General features: G+C 45.1%; 1 protein-coding gene across 2 annotated transcripts in view; it reads left to right on the top strand.

Moving 5' to 3' along the window:
* Positions 1-12,925, top strand: part of SPTA1 (spectrin alpha, erythrocytic 1) — a 65,011-nt gene extending 52,086 nt beyond the window's left edge. The window contains exons 43-52 of one of the 2 annotated variants that reach the window (XM_086694277.1): positions 2,893-3,102; positions 5,567-5,863; positions 6,909-7,021; positions 8,193-8,210; positions 8,698-8,749; positions 9,736-9,923; positions 10,838-10,891; positions 11,277-11,423; positions 12,036-12,180; positions 12,695-12,925. In XM_086694277.1, coding sequence (XP_086550403.1) covers positions 2,893-3,102; positions 5,567-5,863; positions 6,909-7,021; positions 8,193-8,210; positions 8,698-8,749; positions 9,736-9,923; positions 10,838-10,891; positions 11,277-11,423; positions 12,036-12,180; positions 12,695-12,820 — 1,350 coding nt within the window. In that variant the 3' untranslated portion in view covers positions 12,821-12,925. The remainder of the gene's footprint in view (positions 1-2,892; positions 3,103-5,566; positions 5,864-6,908; positions 7,022-8,192; positions 8,211-8,697; positions 8,750-9,735; positions 9,924-10,837; positions 10,892-11,276; positions 11,424-12,035; positions 12,181-12,694) is intronic. The other variant, XM_086694278.1, reaches the window with a different exon arrangement.
* The last annotated feature ends 2,937 nt before the right edge of the window (positions 12,926-15,862 follow it).

The following is a 15,862-nucleotide window of genomic DNA, read 5'->3' as shown; positions in this document are numbered from 1 at the left end:
CATAATTTGCTAGTTTTTTTCTCTCTCTCCCTCCCCTCAGTCTTGCTGCTGCTGGGTGTGCATCATTTTTATCAGAGAACCAGCTTTAGGGGGTTTTTTTTATTGTTCTCTGTTATATCTTTGGATATTATCCCACTCATACCTTTTTATATCTTTCTCATTTTCTTTTTCTTTCCTTGGGATTAACTTCTTTCTTAAAAAATTCTCAAGGTGGATATTTATTTAGATTATCAAATATTTAGCCACTCCTTTTCTAATATTTTGATATAAGGATATGAATTTCCCTGTAAGTAAAGTTTTAGCAGCACCTCACAATTTCATATGTTACTTTTGTTATTTTCACTCAGTTAAAATGCTTCTGTCATTTCTAATTTCTTATTTAACCCATTGGTTATCCCATATTGTATTTTGCTGAATTTCCCAACACTTGGAAATGTTCTTACTATCTTTTTTGACATTTATATCTTGTCTAATTCTACTTTGTTTTAAAAACACACCCTCTATTATTTTAGAAGCTTGGTTTACATCCAGAAAGTAGTCTGTTTTGGTGAATAGTCTATGTCCAGTTGAAAAGAATGTGTACTTTGCAGTGTTTTTTGTTACCTGTCAGGTTTTGGTTGTGAATCGTGTTGCTTAAATGCTCCATTATTTCTATATATTCTGAAGCTAAGTTAAAGGTTGTGTTGACATTTAGAATTATGAGTCATCTTGATGAACTGAATCCTTTTTATTATGAAATGTTCTTTCTAATAACATTTCTTGATTTAAAGTCTACTTTTTCACAATCTAGAGTACCAGTGTTTTTTTGTTTGTTTGTTTAGTGTTTGCAGTCCATATTTCTATCCTTTGGTTGTTTTCTTTTTTACATTTATGTGTGTATATTTTATAATTTTTGTTGTTTAATTGATACATGTATAGAATGCAAAATGATTAGCCTTGTAGCTGACACCTGCCTCCCATCACATAATTGCCTCTTCTGAGAACATTTCAGATCTACTCTCTTAACAAGTTTTAGGTGTATAATACAGGAGTATTAGCTGTAATCATCGTGTTCTACGTGAGATGCCCAGAACTAGTCAATCATTTAGTTGGAAGTTTGTATCCTATGTCCAGTATCTCCCATCTTCCCCACCCTCCAGCCCATGGCAACTACCTGTCTGCTCTGTTTCTCTAAGTCCAGCTCTTCTGTATTCTACTTGTGAGTGATATCAAGTGGTATTTGTCTTTGTCTGTCTAGCTTATTTCACTTAACGTATGCTCTCAAGTTTCATCCAAATTGTCACAAATGGCGGGATTCCCTTCCATCTGGCGGCTGAATAATATTCCATTTTATTTATACACACATCATTTATCTAATTTATAATTTATACACACATTTATCTAATTTGATCATTTTGTTGGAAGGGGTGAGTCTATTTACATTTGAAATTTTTGTAATGTTTATTTATTGTTGAGAAAGAGACAGAGACAGAGCGTGAGCGAGGGAGGGGAAGAGAGAGAGGGAGACACAGGATCCGAAGCAGGCTCCGGGCTCCGAGCTGGCAGCACAGGGTCTGATGGGGGGCTTGAGTCCACGAGCCATGAGATCATGACCTGAGCCGAAATCAGACGCCCAACCGACTGAGCCACCCAGGCACCCCGAGTCTATATACATTTAAAGTAATGTAACTGATGAATATTTACTTATGTTTATGATTTAACTCTTCCATCCCCCATCTAACCCCTACTTTTTGGTCAGGGACTGAAATGATACGAGACATAATTTTGTTTTGGGGGGTGGGGACTTGCCTTTTTTTCATTGGCTCTTACTCAGGCCTTTCAAGGGTTTAACTAAACGCCTTTCAGGGGGGCTTCCCTCTTTGTGTTTTCAACTCAGCGCTGTGAGATTAGCAAGGAGCCTACTTAGCATCTTTGACTTTTTGCTACTGTTTCTGCTGGGCTTCTAGGACTCCTGGCCTGTGCAGTTTCGGAATCTGTAGACGCCTGGAGGAGAAAACAGACAGAATATCGAACCTATTTTTCTGTAGTTCTTTTTCCACCCTGGCTGCCCAATTCCCCAGAAACTGTCTCTTTAGCCTCCTGAGATTATCAAGAGCTCGGAGCAGCTGCATTGCCCTCAACCTCTTGGCCTGTGCGGCCTGCACGTCATAGGGAAAGGTGACAGAGAATATTACTCTGACCTTAATACTGTTTCCTCTGCTCTAGAATTTTGATCCTTTGAGGTGTCGTTACCTGAGTTGCATTCTGCTCTCTTTCAAACAGCTGATGTTTTGTGCTTTTATCCAGCAGTTATAGTTATTCTCAAAGGGAGAATTAATCATATGCAAGCCACCCTATTAAATCTGGAAGTTCAGTATCCAGAACTTTGTGATGTTGATTTCAACACCACGCACACACACACACACACACACACACACACACACACACACACACACCATGAATCGTGATCTAACTGAGCCCCACAAGAGGTCTGTTGTCGGTGTGTATACCTCCAAGATCTCTGATAGTGTGCTGTGTGCTACCAATCAGAGCACAAAACCTAACAGAGGATGCAAAAGAGTCTTAGAAAGGATGCGAGCTGGAGGAAGCATTTAGTTTTGACTCAAAAAATGCAGAAGATCGTCCCATGCTCCCGTATTCCCTTAATGTTAATATTACACCTACCCTAAGGTCTGGTTATAAAACATACATCCACTCAAACTCAGCCATACTTCCAACCACAGACATTCACCTAAGTCTCGAAGTTACGTCTCCTTCTGCTTGGTCATCACTCTAATCCTTTCCTAGACCTTGTCTTGTCCATGATAAAAGATCTGGTAGAACCCAGGTGTGACTGGCCCCAGGAATCTGGGTTGTATCTCCACTCACAGCTTCTGTCTGGGTCTTTCCCAGGACACGCTGGACGCCAGCCTTCAGAGCTTCCAGCAAGACAGGCTGTCGGAGATAACTGACCTGAAGGACCAGCTGGTGGCCGCTCAGCACAGCCAGACCAAAGCCATTGAGGAGCGCCATGCTGCCCTGCTGAGGCGCTGGGGGGAGCTGCTGGAAGCCTCTGCAGCCCACAGACAGAACTTGCTGGAGAAGCAGCTTCCCCTAAAGAAGGTAAAAAAAAAAAAAAGAGAGAGAGAGAGAGAGATGAGCCATAATCAGTCGTCCACTATCTGTATATTCTATTAGCCATGGAATCCAGAAATAGATACTGGAAACCCTGTTTGGGTAATCTAGAGACATTTGAGTGACTGCATGGAAAGGATCAGAAAGGCGTTCTTATTTTTTTAATTTTTTGTTAGTTTTTTTAATGTTTATTTAAGAGACGGAGAGACAGAGTATGAGCAGGGAAGGGACAGAGAGAGAGAGAGAGAGAGAGGGAGGTACAGAATCCAAAGCAGGCTCCAGGCTCCGAGCCATCAGCACAGAGCCCGATGCAGGGCTCGAACCCACCAGCCATGAGATCATGACCTGAGCCGAAGTCGGACACTTAACCGACTGAGCCACCTGGGCGCCCTGGCATTCTTACTGAACAAGAAGTTATTGGGTTTTTTTTTTAGATTGATAGGTTGTGTTTTTTGTTTGTTTGTTTGTTTGTTTCTTTTAAAACTGACTTGTCAGTTGTCCAGCTGACTTGAGAGAGAAGCCAGGCACATGTAGTGGAAGAAGTAGGTGGGTCAAAGGGTGAAAGGTCCTAGTGTTTGAAAGAACTAAAGTGACAGGCGGGAGGTAAGGCTGTCCTTGGGCTTTTCTCTAGCCCAGACACAAGGAGCACTCAACCAGTAAAACCTGAGTTCCCACCTTGTGTTGATCTTTCTTGGCTGGGAGACCTTGTATATGTCCCTTAACGTCTCTGAGCCTTGATTCCTCCATTTATGAAATTGGATCATGTTACGACTGTTTCCTGCTGGTCTGTTATGACTATTAAGAGATAATGGATCTGAAAATGCAGTGCAAACCACTAAGTTCTATGTAGGTATAAGTGATGAGAATGTCCTTTCTAGTGGTGGCTGCTAAGGTATTGGATGTTGATCATAAAAAATACCAATAATAAAAGGAAGTCAGGATGGTCAGTGACATTACTGAGCACTCCTAGGCCATAAGTATTATACCGGGCAGCAAGTTAAGGCAGGCAGGGGAATTAGGAAACAGACGCATGGACAAAAATCAGTCAGTCTGGATGCTTAGCTAACTACTCTGTTGGTATGGAACCTACAGAAATAAATCTTAAGTGAAAAATTAAATCAATTTGGGGGCAACTTTACACACATATATGCATTCTAGATAGAAAGATGCTTTACCTTCTGATTCTATTTAGCTTAATTTTTGAACTGCAAAGAGATTTGCTATTTTATTTTCTGATTATAAAATCTTTGTAAAATACTCAGGTGATCCATAATATTACAAAAATAATACGAAATACTTCATAGGTTTTTTTTTATTTCCTGTATAGGAACCAAGTCAATTTCTCTGTACTGGTCTATTTTTAGCATATACATTGCCCAAATGAGTACAGTTTAAGATGTAATGGTGTAGTACCTTCGTAATCTCCCTTCCATTTAGGCCAATTTTTTCCTCTTTAAACCAACATATTTGGGGATGAAAACTCATTTTCATATTTGCTTAAGATAAATCTCTTGGGAAGTATAAACTGCTGAGTATGTATGTATGTATGTGGGTATTTTAGAGGAAGGAGAGAGAGAGAGAGAGCATGCAGGAGGGGCAGAGGGAGTGAGAGAAAATCCCAAGCAGGCTCCACTCTGTCAGCACAGAGCTGGACATGGGGCTTGATCCCACAATGCGAGATCATGATCTGAGCCGAAATCAAGGGTTGGATGGCCAACTGAATGAGCCACCCAGGTGCCCCAAATCTATGATACATTTTAAATCCAAAACTAGTTTTGATCACCAGTGTTTGGAACAATCCATGCTATTTCTGTTGTTCAGAAATTCGGAGAATTCAGAGTCATTGAGAGCATATGGAGAACGCCAGACAGTAACCTAGGAGTAAGGGTACAGACCAGAGGGTGGGAGCTGGGTTTAAGCAGGGGCTTCAAGCACGAGCTGAGCCCTGAACAAGTTCTAGAAGGAAGGCAGGAAAAGAACTCAGTACAGACAAAGAGACATCAGAGAGGTGTGGATAGACTGGCCTAGCCCATAAATGATTTGCTTATTCAAACGTTCATCCATGCATTCATGTAACACTGATGTTTGCACGTTCCCTGTGTGACAGGCAGAACTGGAGCACAGACTTCAGAATAACAAACTGTGAAATTGTATGGCTGAAAATGGCCCTCGCTTCTTTCGGACTCTCGGAGTTAAAACAATGCTAAGAGTCCTTCCGCCTCCTTACGTGCAGACGGTGGAGGCCTCGGCTACTCTCAACCAGGGCGCCAGGCCTCGAACTCGCCTGCCCACCTGCTGAGCACATGGTGCTCGGTGGTTTCCGTTCTGCCCTCCTACAGTTGCTGACCCGCCTAATATTTGAAGATGGGCGTTCTTCTTTTTTATATCCTCAGTCTTCTCTTTTGCTGAAGGGTTTTATCGGGCAAGATGGAGGTGACTTTTTCTTCTGCAGGCTGAGGAGCTGTTCATGGAATTTGCACACAAGGCTTCCGCTTTCAACCACTGGTGTGAGAATGCCAAGGAGGACCTGTCAGAGCCTGTGCACTGTGTTTCCCTGAATGAGATACGGAAACTGCAGAAGGACCAGGAGGCCTTCCTGGCCTCCTTGGTGGGGGCCCAGTCGGACTTCAACTATTTGCTGGAGCTGGACCAGCAGATTAAGGCCTTAGACGTGCCTTCCAGCCCTTACACCTGGTTGACGATGGAGGTGCTGGAGAAGGTCTGGAAGCACCTACATGACATCATCAAGGTAACGGCACACGGCAGAGACATTCTTTCGCTGTGGCGAGCGTGACCACCTAATTTAGTATACAAGTTGGGGGGCCTTTTGAGAAGGAAAGGACGCTATTAATAAACACGTTGGGACAGCAATGGAATCTATCTAAGAAAATGTTGGAAATATATCCACAGTAAGGTATAGCCCTACGCCCCAGAGCTCAGACACTCTCATGCCTCCGGGTGGTGAGCAGTGATTCAGGGAGGCGAACACAAGTTCCAGGAGGTGGCTGTAAAAATGGGCCATGGAGGGGCACCTGGGCGGCTCTGTCGGTTAAGCGTCCGACTTCAGCTCAGGGCTCACGGTCCGTGAGTTCGAGCCCCGCGTCGGGCTCTGTTCAGACAGCTCAGAGCCTGGAGCCTGCTTCGGATTCTGTGTCTCCCTCTCTCTCTGCCCCTCCCCTGCTCATGTTCTGTCTCTCTTTGTCTCAAAAATAAATAAAAACGTTTAAAAAAAATGGGCTATGGAAAGTTCACGAGGTTCGTATATATGTCCACAGTCTTTAGAATTCCCCCATCCAAGGCACGCATTTTATACATACCTCCAAAGTGCCTTTTTTTTATGTGTTTGTGTTTGTCTGTCTATAATGACATTTATCATAGAAACTGGAGAAGATATTAAAAAGCTTAGCAGAAAATTTTCATGAAAATATCACCAATTTTAGATGGCAACTCTCGTTACTACCTTTCCCTAAAGGAAGGCTGCTTTCCCTTAAAAGGCTCCTTTTATGTTCATTTAAATGAAAATTTCACCCAGAAAACAAATGAGAAGAAAGATGATTTGCCTTTATTACTAGCTTATTTGTCACGGGGCTTGGTCTTACAGATGCATGATGGGAGCTTCCTTCTCCTTCGGGGGCGAGGAAAGGGCGGGATGACATAGGAGCACGTACTACATGCTTCTGGAAGACAGGTTAGATCAGGGGAAGATGTGCAGCTGAGAATAGCAACAAAGCAGCTATTTTACTTCAAAGAGAGGTCTTCAGCGTTCACTCTTCTCTCTGTGATTCGGGGTTTAGGAACGGGAGCAGGAGCTACAAAAAGAGGAGGAGAGACAGGTCAAGAACTTTGAGATGTGCCAGGAGTTTGAGCAGAATGCCAGTGCCTTCCTTCAGTGGATCTTGGAGACCAGGTGCGTGGTGCTGTCCCCAAACCCATGATCCCTGTGTCACCACGGGGGTGAAATGCATGTCTGAGGAGAGTAGGGGAGGGGGGGGGTCCTACAGGATTTATGGTGTTCTAAAATCACCAGATCCTGTCTGTGTTTTTCATCTGGAATTGATGGTTTTCTAAGTCAGTCCATGCAAAAGCAAGAAACGAGAATTTCGTGCCACTGCCCGTCGTGTTGCCTTCCATGTTCTCTCCTTGATGCTCTCATTTTCCCCCATTGCCTGTGATTAAAGTCTAAAAACCATAGCAGTCCCTTATGTTGGCACTTTACAAAGTGCTTCTATACCCGCCACCCCCCTTAACTCTCAGAGAGACCTTGAAATGTGCACAGAGCCGATTCGATTATCTCTGTCCCCAAGTGTGGGAAGAAGATCAGTAGGCGAGTTGACTTGCTCCAGGTCACGTGTGTATTTATGGGCATGACCAAAGGTGGAGCCTACTGTGAACACCTGCTATGAAGCTCTCAGGCTGCCCCATCGCTAAAAAGAAGCCGTGGTGAAAATCAGTGAGATAATAGGTGTGGGCTGCTTTTATTAAATGCAGAATGTCCTATACATGACAATAACATTTGTCACATCTTCCGGGGCAAATGACCTGGAAAAGAAGAGACTCGGAAGTTGTAATACGTTAGCATAAATGTCAAGGTTTGTAGGCCGTCTCCAGCAGGTGGGTCAGAAATGTGGTCAAAGTGGTGGTTTCGACAGTCCGTGATATATACCGACTGCTCCCACAAACCCAGCAAGGAAAAACCAGACAATGAGCAGAAAGCAATCCTGTGTCATGGCCGAAACTCAGGTGACAGAGGACAGAGAAAGCAAAGTGCATCATCCTCTGCCTCTGGTGTGGTCCCTCCCACCCACCCCCACCCCCACCCCCAGCAGTGTGTCCCCGACACTTCGCATGGTCACCTGACACCTGAGCTCTTCTCCATCCCAGGACAGGAGGAGCCGCACAGAGGCTCCTCTGAGGGGGCGAGACTCTGGGGACAGTGCAAAACAGGTTCCTCTTTTCTGGTTACAGAAGATTTAGAATATTTCTTAGATCTGAGGAAAGAAGATCATTGAAGTCATCCATGTTAACACGTGGTTTCTCTTTTCTCTCTTCTGATCGCTGCTCCCGACCTCCACGCCCAGGGCTTATTTTCTGGATGGGTCAGTATTTTGTGTTACCGGGTTTGTTTTGTCATAGATGTGTCTGTTATATTCTGGAGGCAAACGGAGGACTCAGCATGGGGCATCTTTGCCATCGTCACCATCAGATTGAGATGGCACCTAAGTGGAAGCTTGGGGTGGAAAGGAAGTACAGGGTATATCATCCTGCCCTGTACCCCCCGAGGGGGAGACTTGCCCTTGTTAGGTTAAGGGTATGTCCCAGAGTAAGAATCAGGGGGACTACGGCAGCCTTCTCACAGGCACAGAAGAATGAGGACAGACCTTCCTTCCCTTCTCATCTGTCCAGCAACTTGCTAGCTGACAGAAGGGTTTGGTTTCATGAAAATCTGGTGTGAAAATTCATTCTGAAGAGGCCATTATAATAAGATAAGGAGGTGGAGAAACGTAGGCTGTCAGAATCAGTCCGTCTGGGTGAAACCTTGACCTCTGATTTTATGAGTAACATTTTCCTCTGCTTCTTAACTAGGTCTTTGCTCAAAGAGACGGGAACCCTGGAATCCCAGTTGGAAGCAAATAAAGTAAGTAATGTTGAGCATCAGCTGAGGATGTTGCCAGAACTACAAGGAGTGCCAGGAAAACCAGGAGAACTTTTACGTGAACCTAAAGGCAACCCTAGTAGTACTTTTAGGTAAATTTCCGGGCCTGAAGGTCAAGAGCTTAAGGTTCTAGTCCCAACCCTGCCCTCCATTTGCATTCTAACCATTGACTGACACTTCACGGACAAGGACATCAGTTCACTTCAATGTCTGAACCTGAGTTTTTGTATCTGTACAATGGAGCTCATAATGCCTACATCATTATGATTCAGATGATGATTACGAATGAGAGCCGGGGTGCCCGGATGGCTCAGTCGGTTAAGTGTGTGACTTCAGCTCAGGTCATGATCTCAGGGTTCAGGGTTCGTGGGTCTGAGCCCTGTGTGGGGCTGTCTGCTCTCGGCATGGAGCCCATTTCGGATCCTCTGTCCCCATCAGATCTTTCAGATCCTCTCTGCTCCTCTCCGGTGCCTGTGCACATGCATGTTCTTTGTCTTTCTTTTTCCTCTCTCTCTATTTTTGAGAGAGGTATAAACTTAAAATAAACTTAACAAAAAGGAGAACAGATACAGAAGCTCCAGGCCTACGATCTGGAGCATTCCCCAATTTCTGTTGTCATTTGACATGGGAAAATAATACGATTGAATGCAGAGGATCTCTCGAGGCGTCCTGGAAGTGTTACTCCTCTCTCCTGCAGCACGTAACTGCTAACTCTTAGACTTCTATATGGCAGATGTCCAGAATGACAGACGTCCCATCACTTAACCTTCCCACCATCGCATAAATGAGGAATACAGAAGTGGACCTCTTGAGCAGTTCATTTTTCACAGAGGACAGGAAGGTGCCTGAAAATCATTCAGGAGCAGGCCGGGGAAACCCAAACCCATCAGCTTCTTAATCTTCTCTACCATCGCCTGGTTCGGAGCTACCCTGTGTGACCGCTCTTTCCTTTTGTTGGTCTTCTCTAGCGGAAACAGAAGGAGATTCAGGCCATGAAGCGCCAGCTGACCAAGATTGAGGATCTGGGAGACAACTTAGAAGAGGCTCTGGTCCTGGACATCAAGTACAGCACCATCGGGCTGGCCCAGCAGTGGGACCAGCTCCACCAGCTGGGAATGCGGATGCAGCACAACCTGGAACAACAGATCCAAGCCAAGTACTGTGGACTCGTGACCAGGGCTGGGCAGGGTGTGGGTGGTTCTGGGTGTCAGGAACTTAGTGAGCCCCAAGGGCTAGAGTTTGGGGTACTGTTTATAAAAGAGCTGCTTCAGAGGTAGTAGGCACACCATCTCCAGACTAATCAATATTCTCTTTCTCTCCCTCTCTCTCTGCTGCCCCACAGGATGACGATTTCTTTTTATATGGGAATCTATTTTGAGACAGGAGACAGAGCCCCATCCCCCTGAAGCTATTCGTCATTCAGTTCTCAGAGTCCCTTGTTCTTATGCGATCTCTTCAGGAAACAGTCCCTTTTGTAAAAGCCTGTCTCAGATGTCTAGAATGCAAGAAATAGTCAAGGTGGAGAGCCAGAAGAGCAAAATTCGCTTGTTTTTCTAAATAAATTAATTACGTCAAAGCAGCTTGAGGTGTCGATAACAATGACAGCATTATTATCTAGACAAGGGATTGGCAAACTTTCCCTGTAAACAGACCAATTGTAAATGCGTCAGCCTTGGAGAGCCATGTCGTTTCTGTTGCAACTACTCACTCTGCTGTTGTAGAGACAAAGGGCTATTAATAACCCACAAATTCATGAGCCTGTACGTGTTTCAATAAGATTCCATTTATGGACACTGAAATTTGAATTTCGTGCAACTTTAATGTTGAATGAAACACTTCTTCTTTTAATTATTTCCAACCACGTAAAGAGGTAAAGAACCCTCCATAGCCCATTAAACTGTGCGAAAGCAAATGGCAGGCTAGATTTGGCCCACGGGTCATAGTTTGCCAAGCCCTGAACTAGATGATCTGAATAGCATATTATCCACCGACATCCCTCTCTTCCACATGGCAAGCCTTCTGATGTTTTTCCGTTTCGTTTCATGGGCCACTTCATGCTTTTCCTTTCAGAGACACCATAGGTGTGAGTGAGGAGACATTGAAGGAGTTCAGCACAACCTATAAGTGAGTAGATCTTCATAGTTGACCCGTTCTTTGCTTTCCAACACATTCAGAATGAATCTCCAAATAACTAAATTTGTCCCCTCAGTGTGGCTTGGTAAGATCTTAAATGAAGATCTAGACGTGTTAATGAGCCTCAAGTCACGGCTTTGAATGTGTCTATGAGAATTCCTGGACTTGAGAAAATGCAATTTCTCTCATGCTCCCCATTTGACTGTCTTTACTCCATCCACCGGGTTAAAAATAGTGCAGAAACACAGGCAAGCTCTCCACTCAGCCCTCTGATGACCTGTGGCACGTTAAAGCCTCAGCCAGTCCCACAAGAACTGTCCGTTTCTGTTCTTATCTGGTTCTCCATGGAACTTGATAAAATGGTTTTCTTCTTCAGACATTTTGATGAGAATCTGACGGGGCGCTTGAGTCACAGAGATTTCCGGTCCTGCCTCAGAGGACTCAACTACTACCTGCCCATGGTGGAGGACGATGAACCGGAGCCCAAGTTTGAGAAGTTCCTGGATGTCGTCGATCCAGGGAGGTAGGAAGGAGACCGAGGGAATGGGGCTTGGAGACCAGGGCAGAGAGTGAAATGATCCATAAAACATGACTCTGTTAACTCATCTCGGGAATAGGAAGACACAGACTGTATAGACATGAGTTGGGCAGCCTTTTCTGCCTCGGTAGGATCAGCTCCAAAGTGCATGGCACTGATTCTAGCTCAGGCACAGCCCCTGCAATTTGCTTGATTCCTGCTTTTCACTTTTCATCTATGAATTTCAGCTGGTTCTTGAGAGAAGCATCTTTCCCTGTAAGGTCCTAGGATACCCAACTGGCGGGGGTGGGGTTGTGTGCATGGGGGGTGGGGGTGGGGTGGAGACAGTCATGAAGGTGCTAGTTCTTTCCAATGCCAAGGATGCCACAAGACCAGAAATTGAGGCCTTCGATTCAACTTGAAAAGCTTGAAGCGCCTGGGGACTGGGGCTGGTGGAGACTTGCAGACTGTGAGGGACATCCGGCCAGAGGGCTCCCCCGGGAGCAGAGGCTGGGGCCACGGAAGCTGCATTGGCTTAGCTGCAAGGGTGTGGGAAGCAGGGTCAAAACAGAGATCGCAGCCCACGTTCTCAGAGAGCTGAGCCCATTTGTCCCCCAGGAAGGGCTACATCACTCTGGAGGACTACACCTCATTCCTGATCGACAAGGAGTCAGAGAACATCAAGTCCAGCGATGAAATAGAGAATGGCTTCCAGGCCCTGGCAGAGGGCAAGGCCTATATTACCAAAGACGACATGAAGCAGGTCAGATTGCAGTTGCGTCCACGGTCGCTGTGCTCCCATCGTATTCCAGAGCTTGGTTACTTGGGGCCAGGGCAGCCTCCCATTGGCAGCTACCCTCCCCCACCCACCTTTTGTCCTCTTGGCTCAGACACTCTACTGCACAACTTGTCATTTGCTTTACTCACCTTTCATTTTGTCTCGTCTCGGCCTAAAAATGTAGAGTCATCCTCTAATGACTGTAGCAGTCAATTCCAAACCTGAAACTCAATTTGGAAAACTGTTTCCTATCCCAAAGTTTATGGAATGGGATAAAGTGTGTGGTCAAAGTGAGAGGGGAGCCTCTGGGTCGGGGCTGGTTGAAAAGATGGGCTGGTCTTACTCCTGGGAAATTACAGATTTCGGAGAAGGTGTGCGGTGGGAACAGGGCTGGCTGCTGCTTCTAAGTCTCTGTGGTCCCTAAGGTTCAAGGCCTATCGCCAGCTCCAAGGAGTCAGCTGTTTTTCATCCCTGGGACTGTATCTCTGTTTTGTTTCAGGCCCTAACCCCAGAACAAGTGCAGTTCTGTGCATCACATATGCAAGAATACGTGGACCCGCGAGGCCAAAGACACCTTGCTGGTTATGACTACGTGGGCTTCACCAGTTCCTACTTTGGCAACTGATAAACAGCTTTCCCGGGGTCATAGAAAATCTTGGTGTGGTGGGAAGTACTGGGGGAGGAAGGAGACAGGCAAGTATGGGGGGGAGGGAGATAGTCGTGTGTGTGTGTGTGTGTGTGTGTGTGTGTGTGTGTGTGTGTTACACTTATTAGAGGACCCGGAAAAATCTCAAGCTGGAGGATATAAGGCATTAACAGAGTTGGAGGAGAGGAAGCATCACGGGCTTATTTCTTATGCAACCAGTGACTACTCAGGGGTCAAGTTCTTTATTTTTTCTTGTTGGAGTCTACACATTCTTTATTACTTTGTTTTGTTCTGATTGCGGAATAAAATATTTCCTTTTGTAAAAAAAAAAACACCCTCATATTTAAGTATTTCTTTTTAATAGGGCAATATGAAGTAACATGTTACACACGTGAGCTTCTGTATTTCTGAGAATCACACAGCCATCTAAACATGGGCAGGTAATTACACTGCGAACAAGGGCCAGGGTGGAACGGATAAAGTCCAAGACGAGTTACAAAGAGCTTCTCTTGAGTTTTGGACATGTCTAAATTCTTACCTTTGACGGGTGCCCGGGTGGCTCCGTCCGTTAAGCGTCCGACTCTTGGTTTCGGCTCAGGTCACGATCTCGCGGTTTCGTGAGTTCGAGCCCGGAGTCGGGCTCTGCAGTGACAGCACGGAGCCTTCTTGGGATTCTCTCTGCCCCTCCCCCGCTCACTCTGTCTCTTTCTCAAAACAAATAAATAAATAAAACTCCTACATTTGGAAATGAAGATATTTGACATCCTGAAGAACCCCAATACTTGTGTCTGTAGAAGAAGAAGAAAAATGCCAGCACCTGTTTTCCTCTTGATCTGTCCCTTTTCCATACTTCTCCATGAGAAAGGATGTCATTAGTCTCAGAATGGTGAGATTCTGGCCAAACAGGGCTTCCTTTTGTACTCTGTGTCCTCACGTTTGCCCTTACATTTTAATGCAATGACGAGATTATTGGTTTTGATTTCCTTCTGCCTCCCATTAGAGAATTCTAATTCTCTAAGAAGAGAATTAGTAAGAAGTAGTAGAACTGTTTCCAAAATGAAGAATTAAGGAAGAAAAACAAGAAGAGGGTGGTGCTGTCTCCAAAAGTGTTCAGGCCAAAGCTGACGTTCTGTCCAGACTTGTAAAAGCCGATGGTGTCGTTTGCTGGAGAGAATTCTTAGGTCAGTCTGCCTTGTACCTTGTGCTAGTATCCCGCACGGTGTCCGCGGCCAGCCCCTGGATATTGCTACCTGATTATCGCCTTGTCCCAACTCATCCTTCACACAACAGTCAGTCCTTCCTCAGCCAGGGACAAATTCTGTCCCTGGAGCCACTTAAGCGAATCTTTGGTTAAAACCAAAAAGCTATCTTTGCTGCTAATAATGTATAAAGCTTTTTACTAAGTTTTGCTTAAACATTTGGAGACTACTGAACATGAAAATCAAAAAGGATTTGAAGAAAAAAACCACTTGATTATGAGTTACCAAGAATGGTTGCAGTTGACAAAAAGCTAGCCCAATGGACCATCACAAACGGTATCATTAATATCACACTTACCAAGAAGTAGGGAGACTCTAACAAACACGTGCTCGTGATGAACAAAGGCAAAGGTTAAGTATGGTTCCATTCTCGTCCCGAGCCTCCCCCTCCCCCAAGTATCTGCAAGGCCTAAATCAGATTATTAGGCATGATGGATGATGGGTCAAGAAATGCTCTTTAAGGCAAAGGACTATTAGCATTTCATGAAAGATATTGGGTCATATTGAGGCCAGAGGAGATAATATTTATCTGATGAATCAACAAAAGACCACAAGAAGATGATGATGTCAGAGTCACATACAGCTCCCTCTGAAGTCAGATTCTGACCACCTAGGCACACAAGTACAAATGGAAATGCAGGGAGCAGCATACATAATTTTGTTGGGTCTGTAAATATTCAACTTTTAACAATTAGAACTCATATCAAATGTCCCTCGGGATTTGGGTTTAAGTTCCACCTAACTGATACTCTACTTTTTTTCAATGTTTTTAACATTTTATTTATTTTGGGGAGGGAGAGAGAGAGACAGAGCTGTCAGCACAGAGCCTGATGCGGGGCTCGACCTCACAAACTACAAGATCATGACCTGAGCCGAAGTCAGATGCTTAACCAACTGAGCCACCCAGGCACCCCAATACTCATCTTTTACTAACTTTCTGTTCACTTACTTTAAACTGGAGCCCTTGACTTAGTCCTATTAACTCTTTTCTTTACAACATAGATTGAAGCCTGTTTCCGAGCCCCAGCCCTACAGCTACATCCGTGGGTGTTTTCATGATCCCTACTGCTCAGTTGTGTCTCTATAACCCTTCCACTCCTAAAAGAATGCTCCCCTTTACTTTTAATGCACCTCTCTGACACCAGGCATTTGCCTGGAAGCTGTCAGATTTCTGTTTCCTGTATCCAGGCCGGTTTCCCAATCTGCAATCCTCTCAAGGCCCAGGATCCGGATTCCTGCTTTCTCCAGTCAGATGCTGTGCCAGGCAACAGCCCTGTACTCCTGCTTGTCCAGTTAAATCATGGAATGCAAGATGCAGGGCACTGCTGGTCCCAGCTTCCACCAACATGAACAGGCGGCTTCAAGTGATGCTGTCTGGAAGCTCCAAACAATAACAGATGGCTGTAAGAAGTGCTCTGTGCGTGGCAGGCTCTGTTCTGAAAACTTTATAACAATCTTCTCCAAAAGAGCCCTAGAAATCAGATGCCACCAGGGGTGCTGGGTGGCTCCGTGGGTGAAGCAGTCAATTTCGTTCCATGTCATGGTCTCATGGTTTGTGAGTTTGAGCCCCGCGTCGGGCTCTGTGCTGACAGCTCGGAGCCCGGATCCTGTTTCAGATTCTGTGTCTCCTTCTCTCTCTGCCCCTCCCCTGCTCTCTCTCTCTCTCTCTCTCTCTCTGTCAAAAATAAATAAACATTTAAGAAAAAGAAAGCAGATCCTACTATCATCCCATTCTATGGCTGGGAAACAGAGGCACAGAAAG

Source organism: Puma concolor, chromosome E4, assembly GCF_028749965.1.
Source record: "Puma concolor isolate L17-30 chromosome E4, mPumCon1.1.hap2, whole genome shotgun sequence".
In the NCBI taxonomy this organism is placed as follows: domain Eukaryota; kingdom Metazoa; phylum Chordata; class Mammalia; order Carnivora; family Felidae; genus Puma; species Puma concolor.
This window is presented reverse-complemented; position numbering and strand designations above follow the sequence as displayed.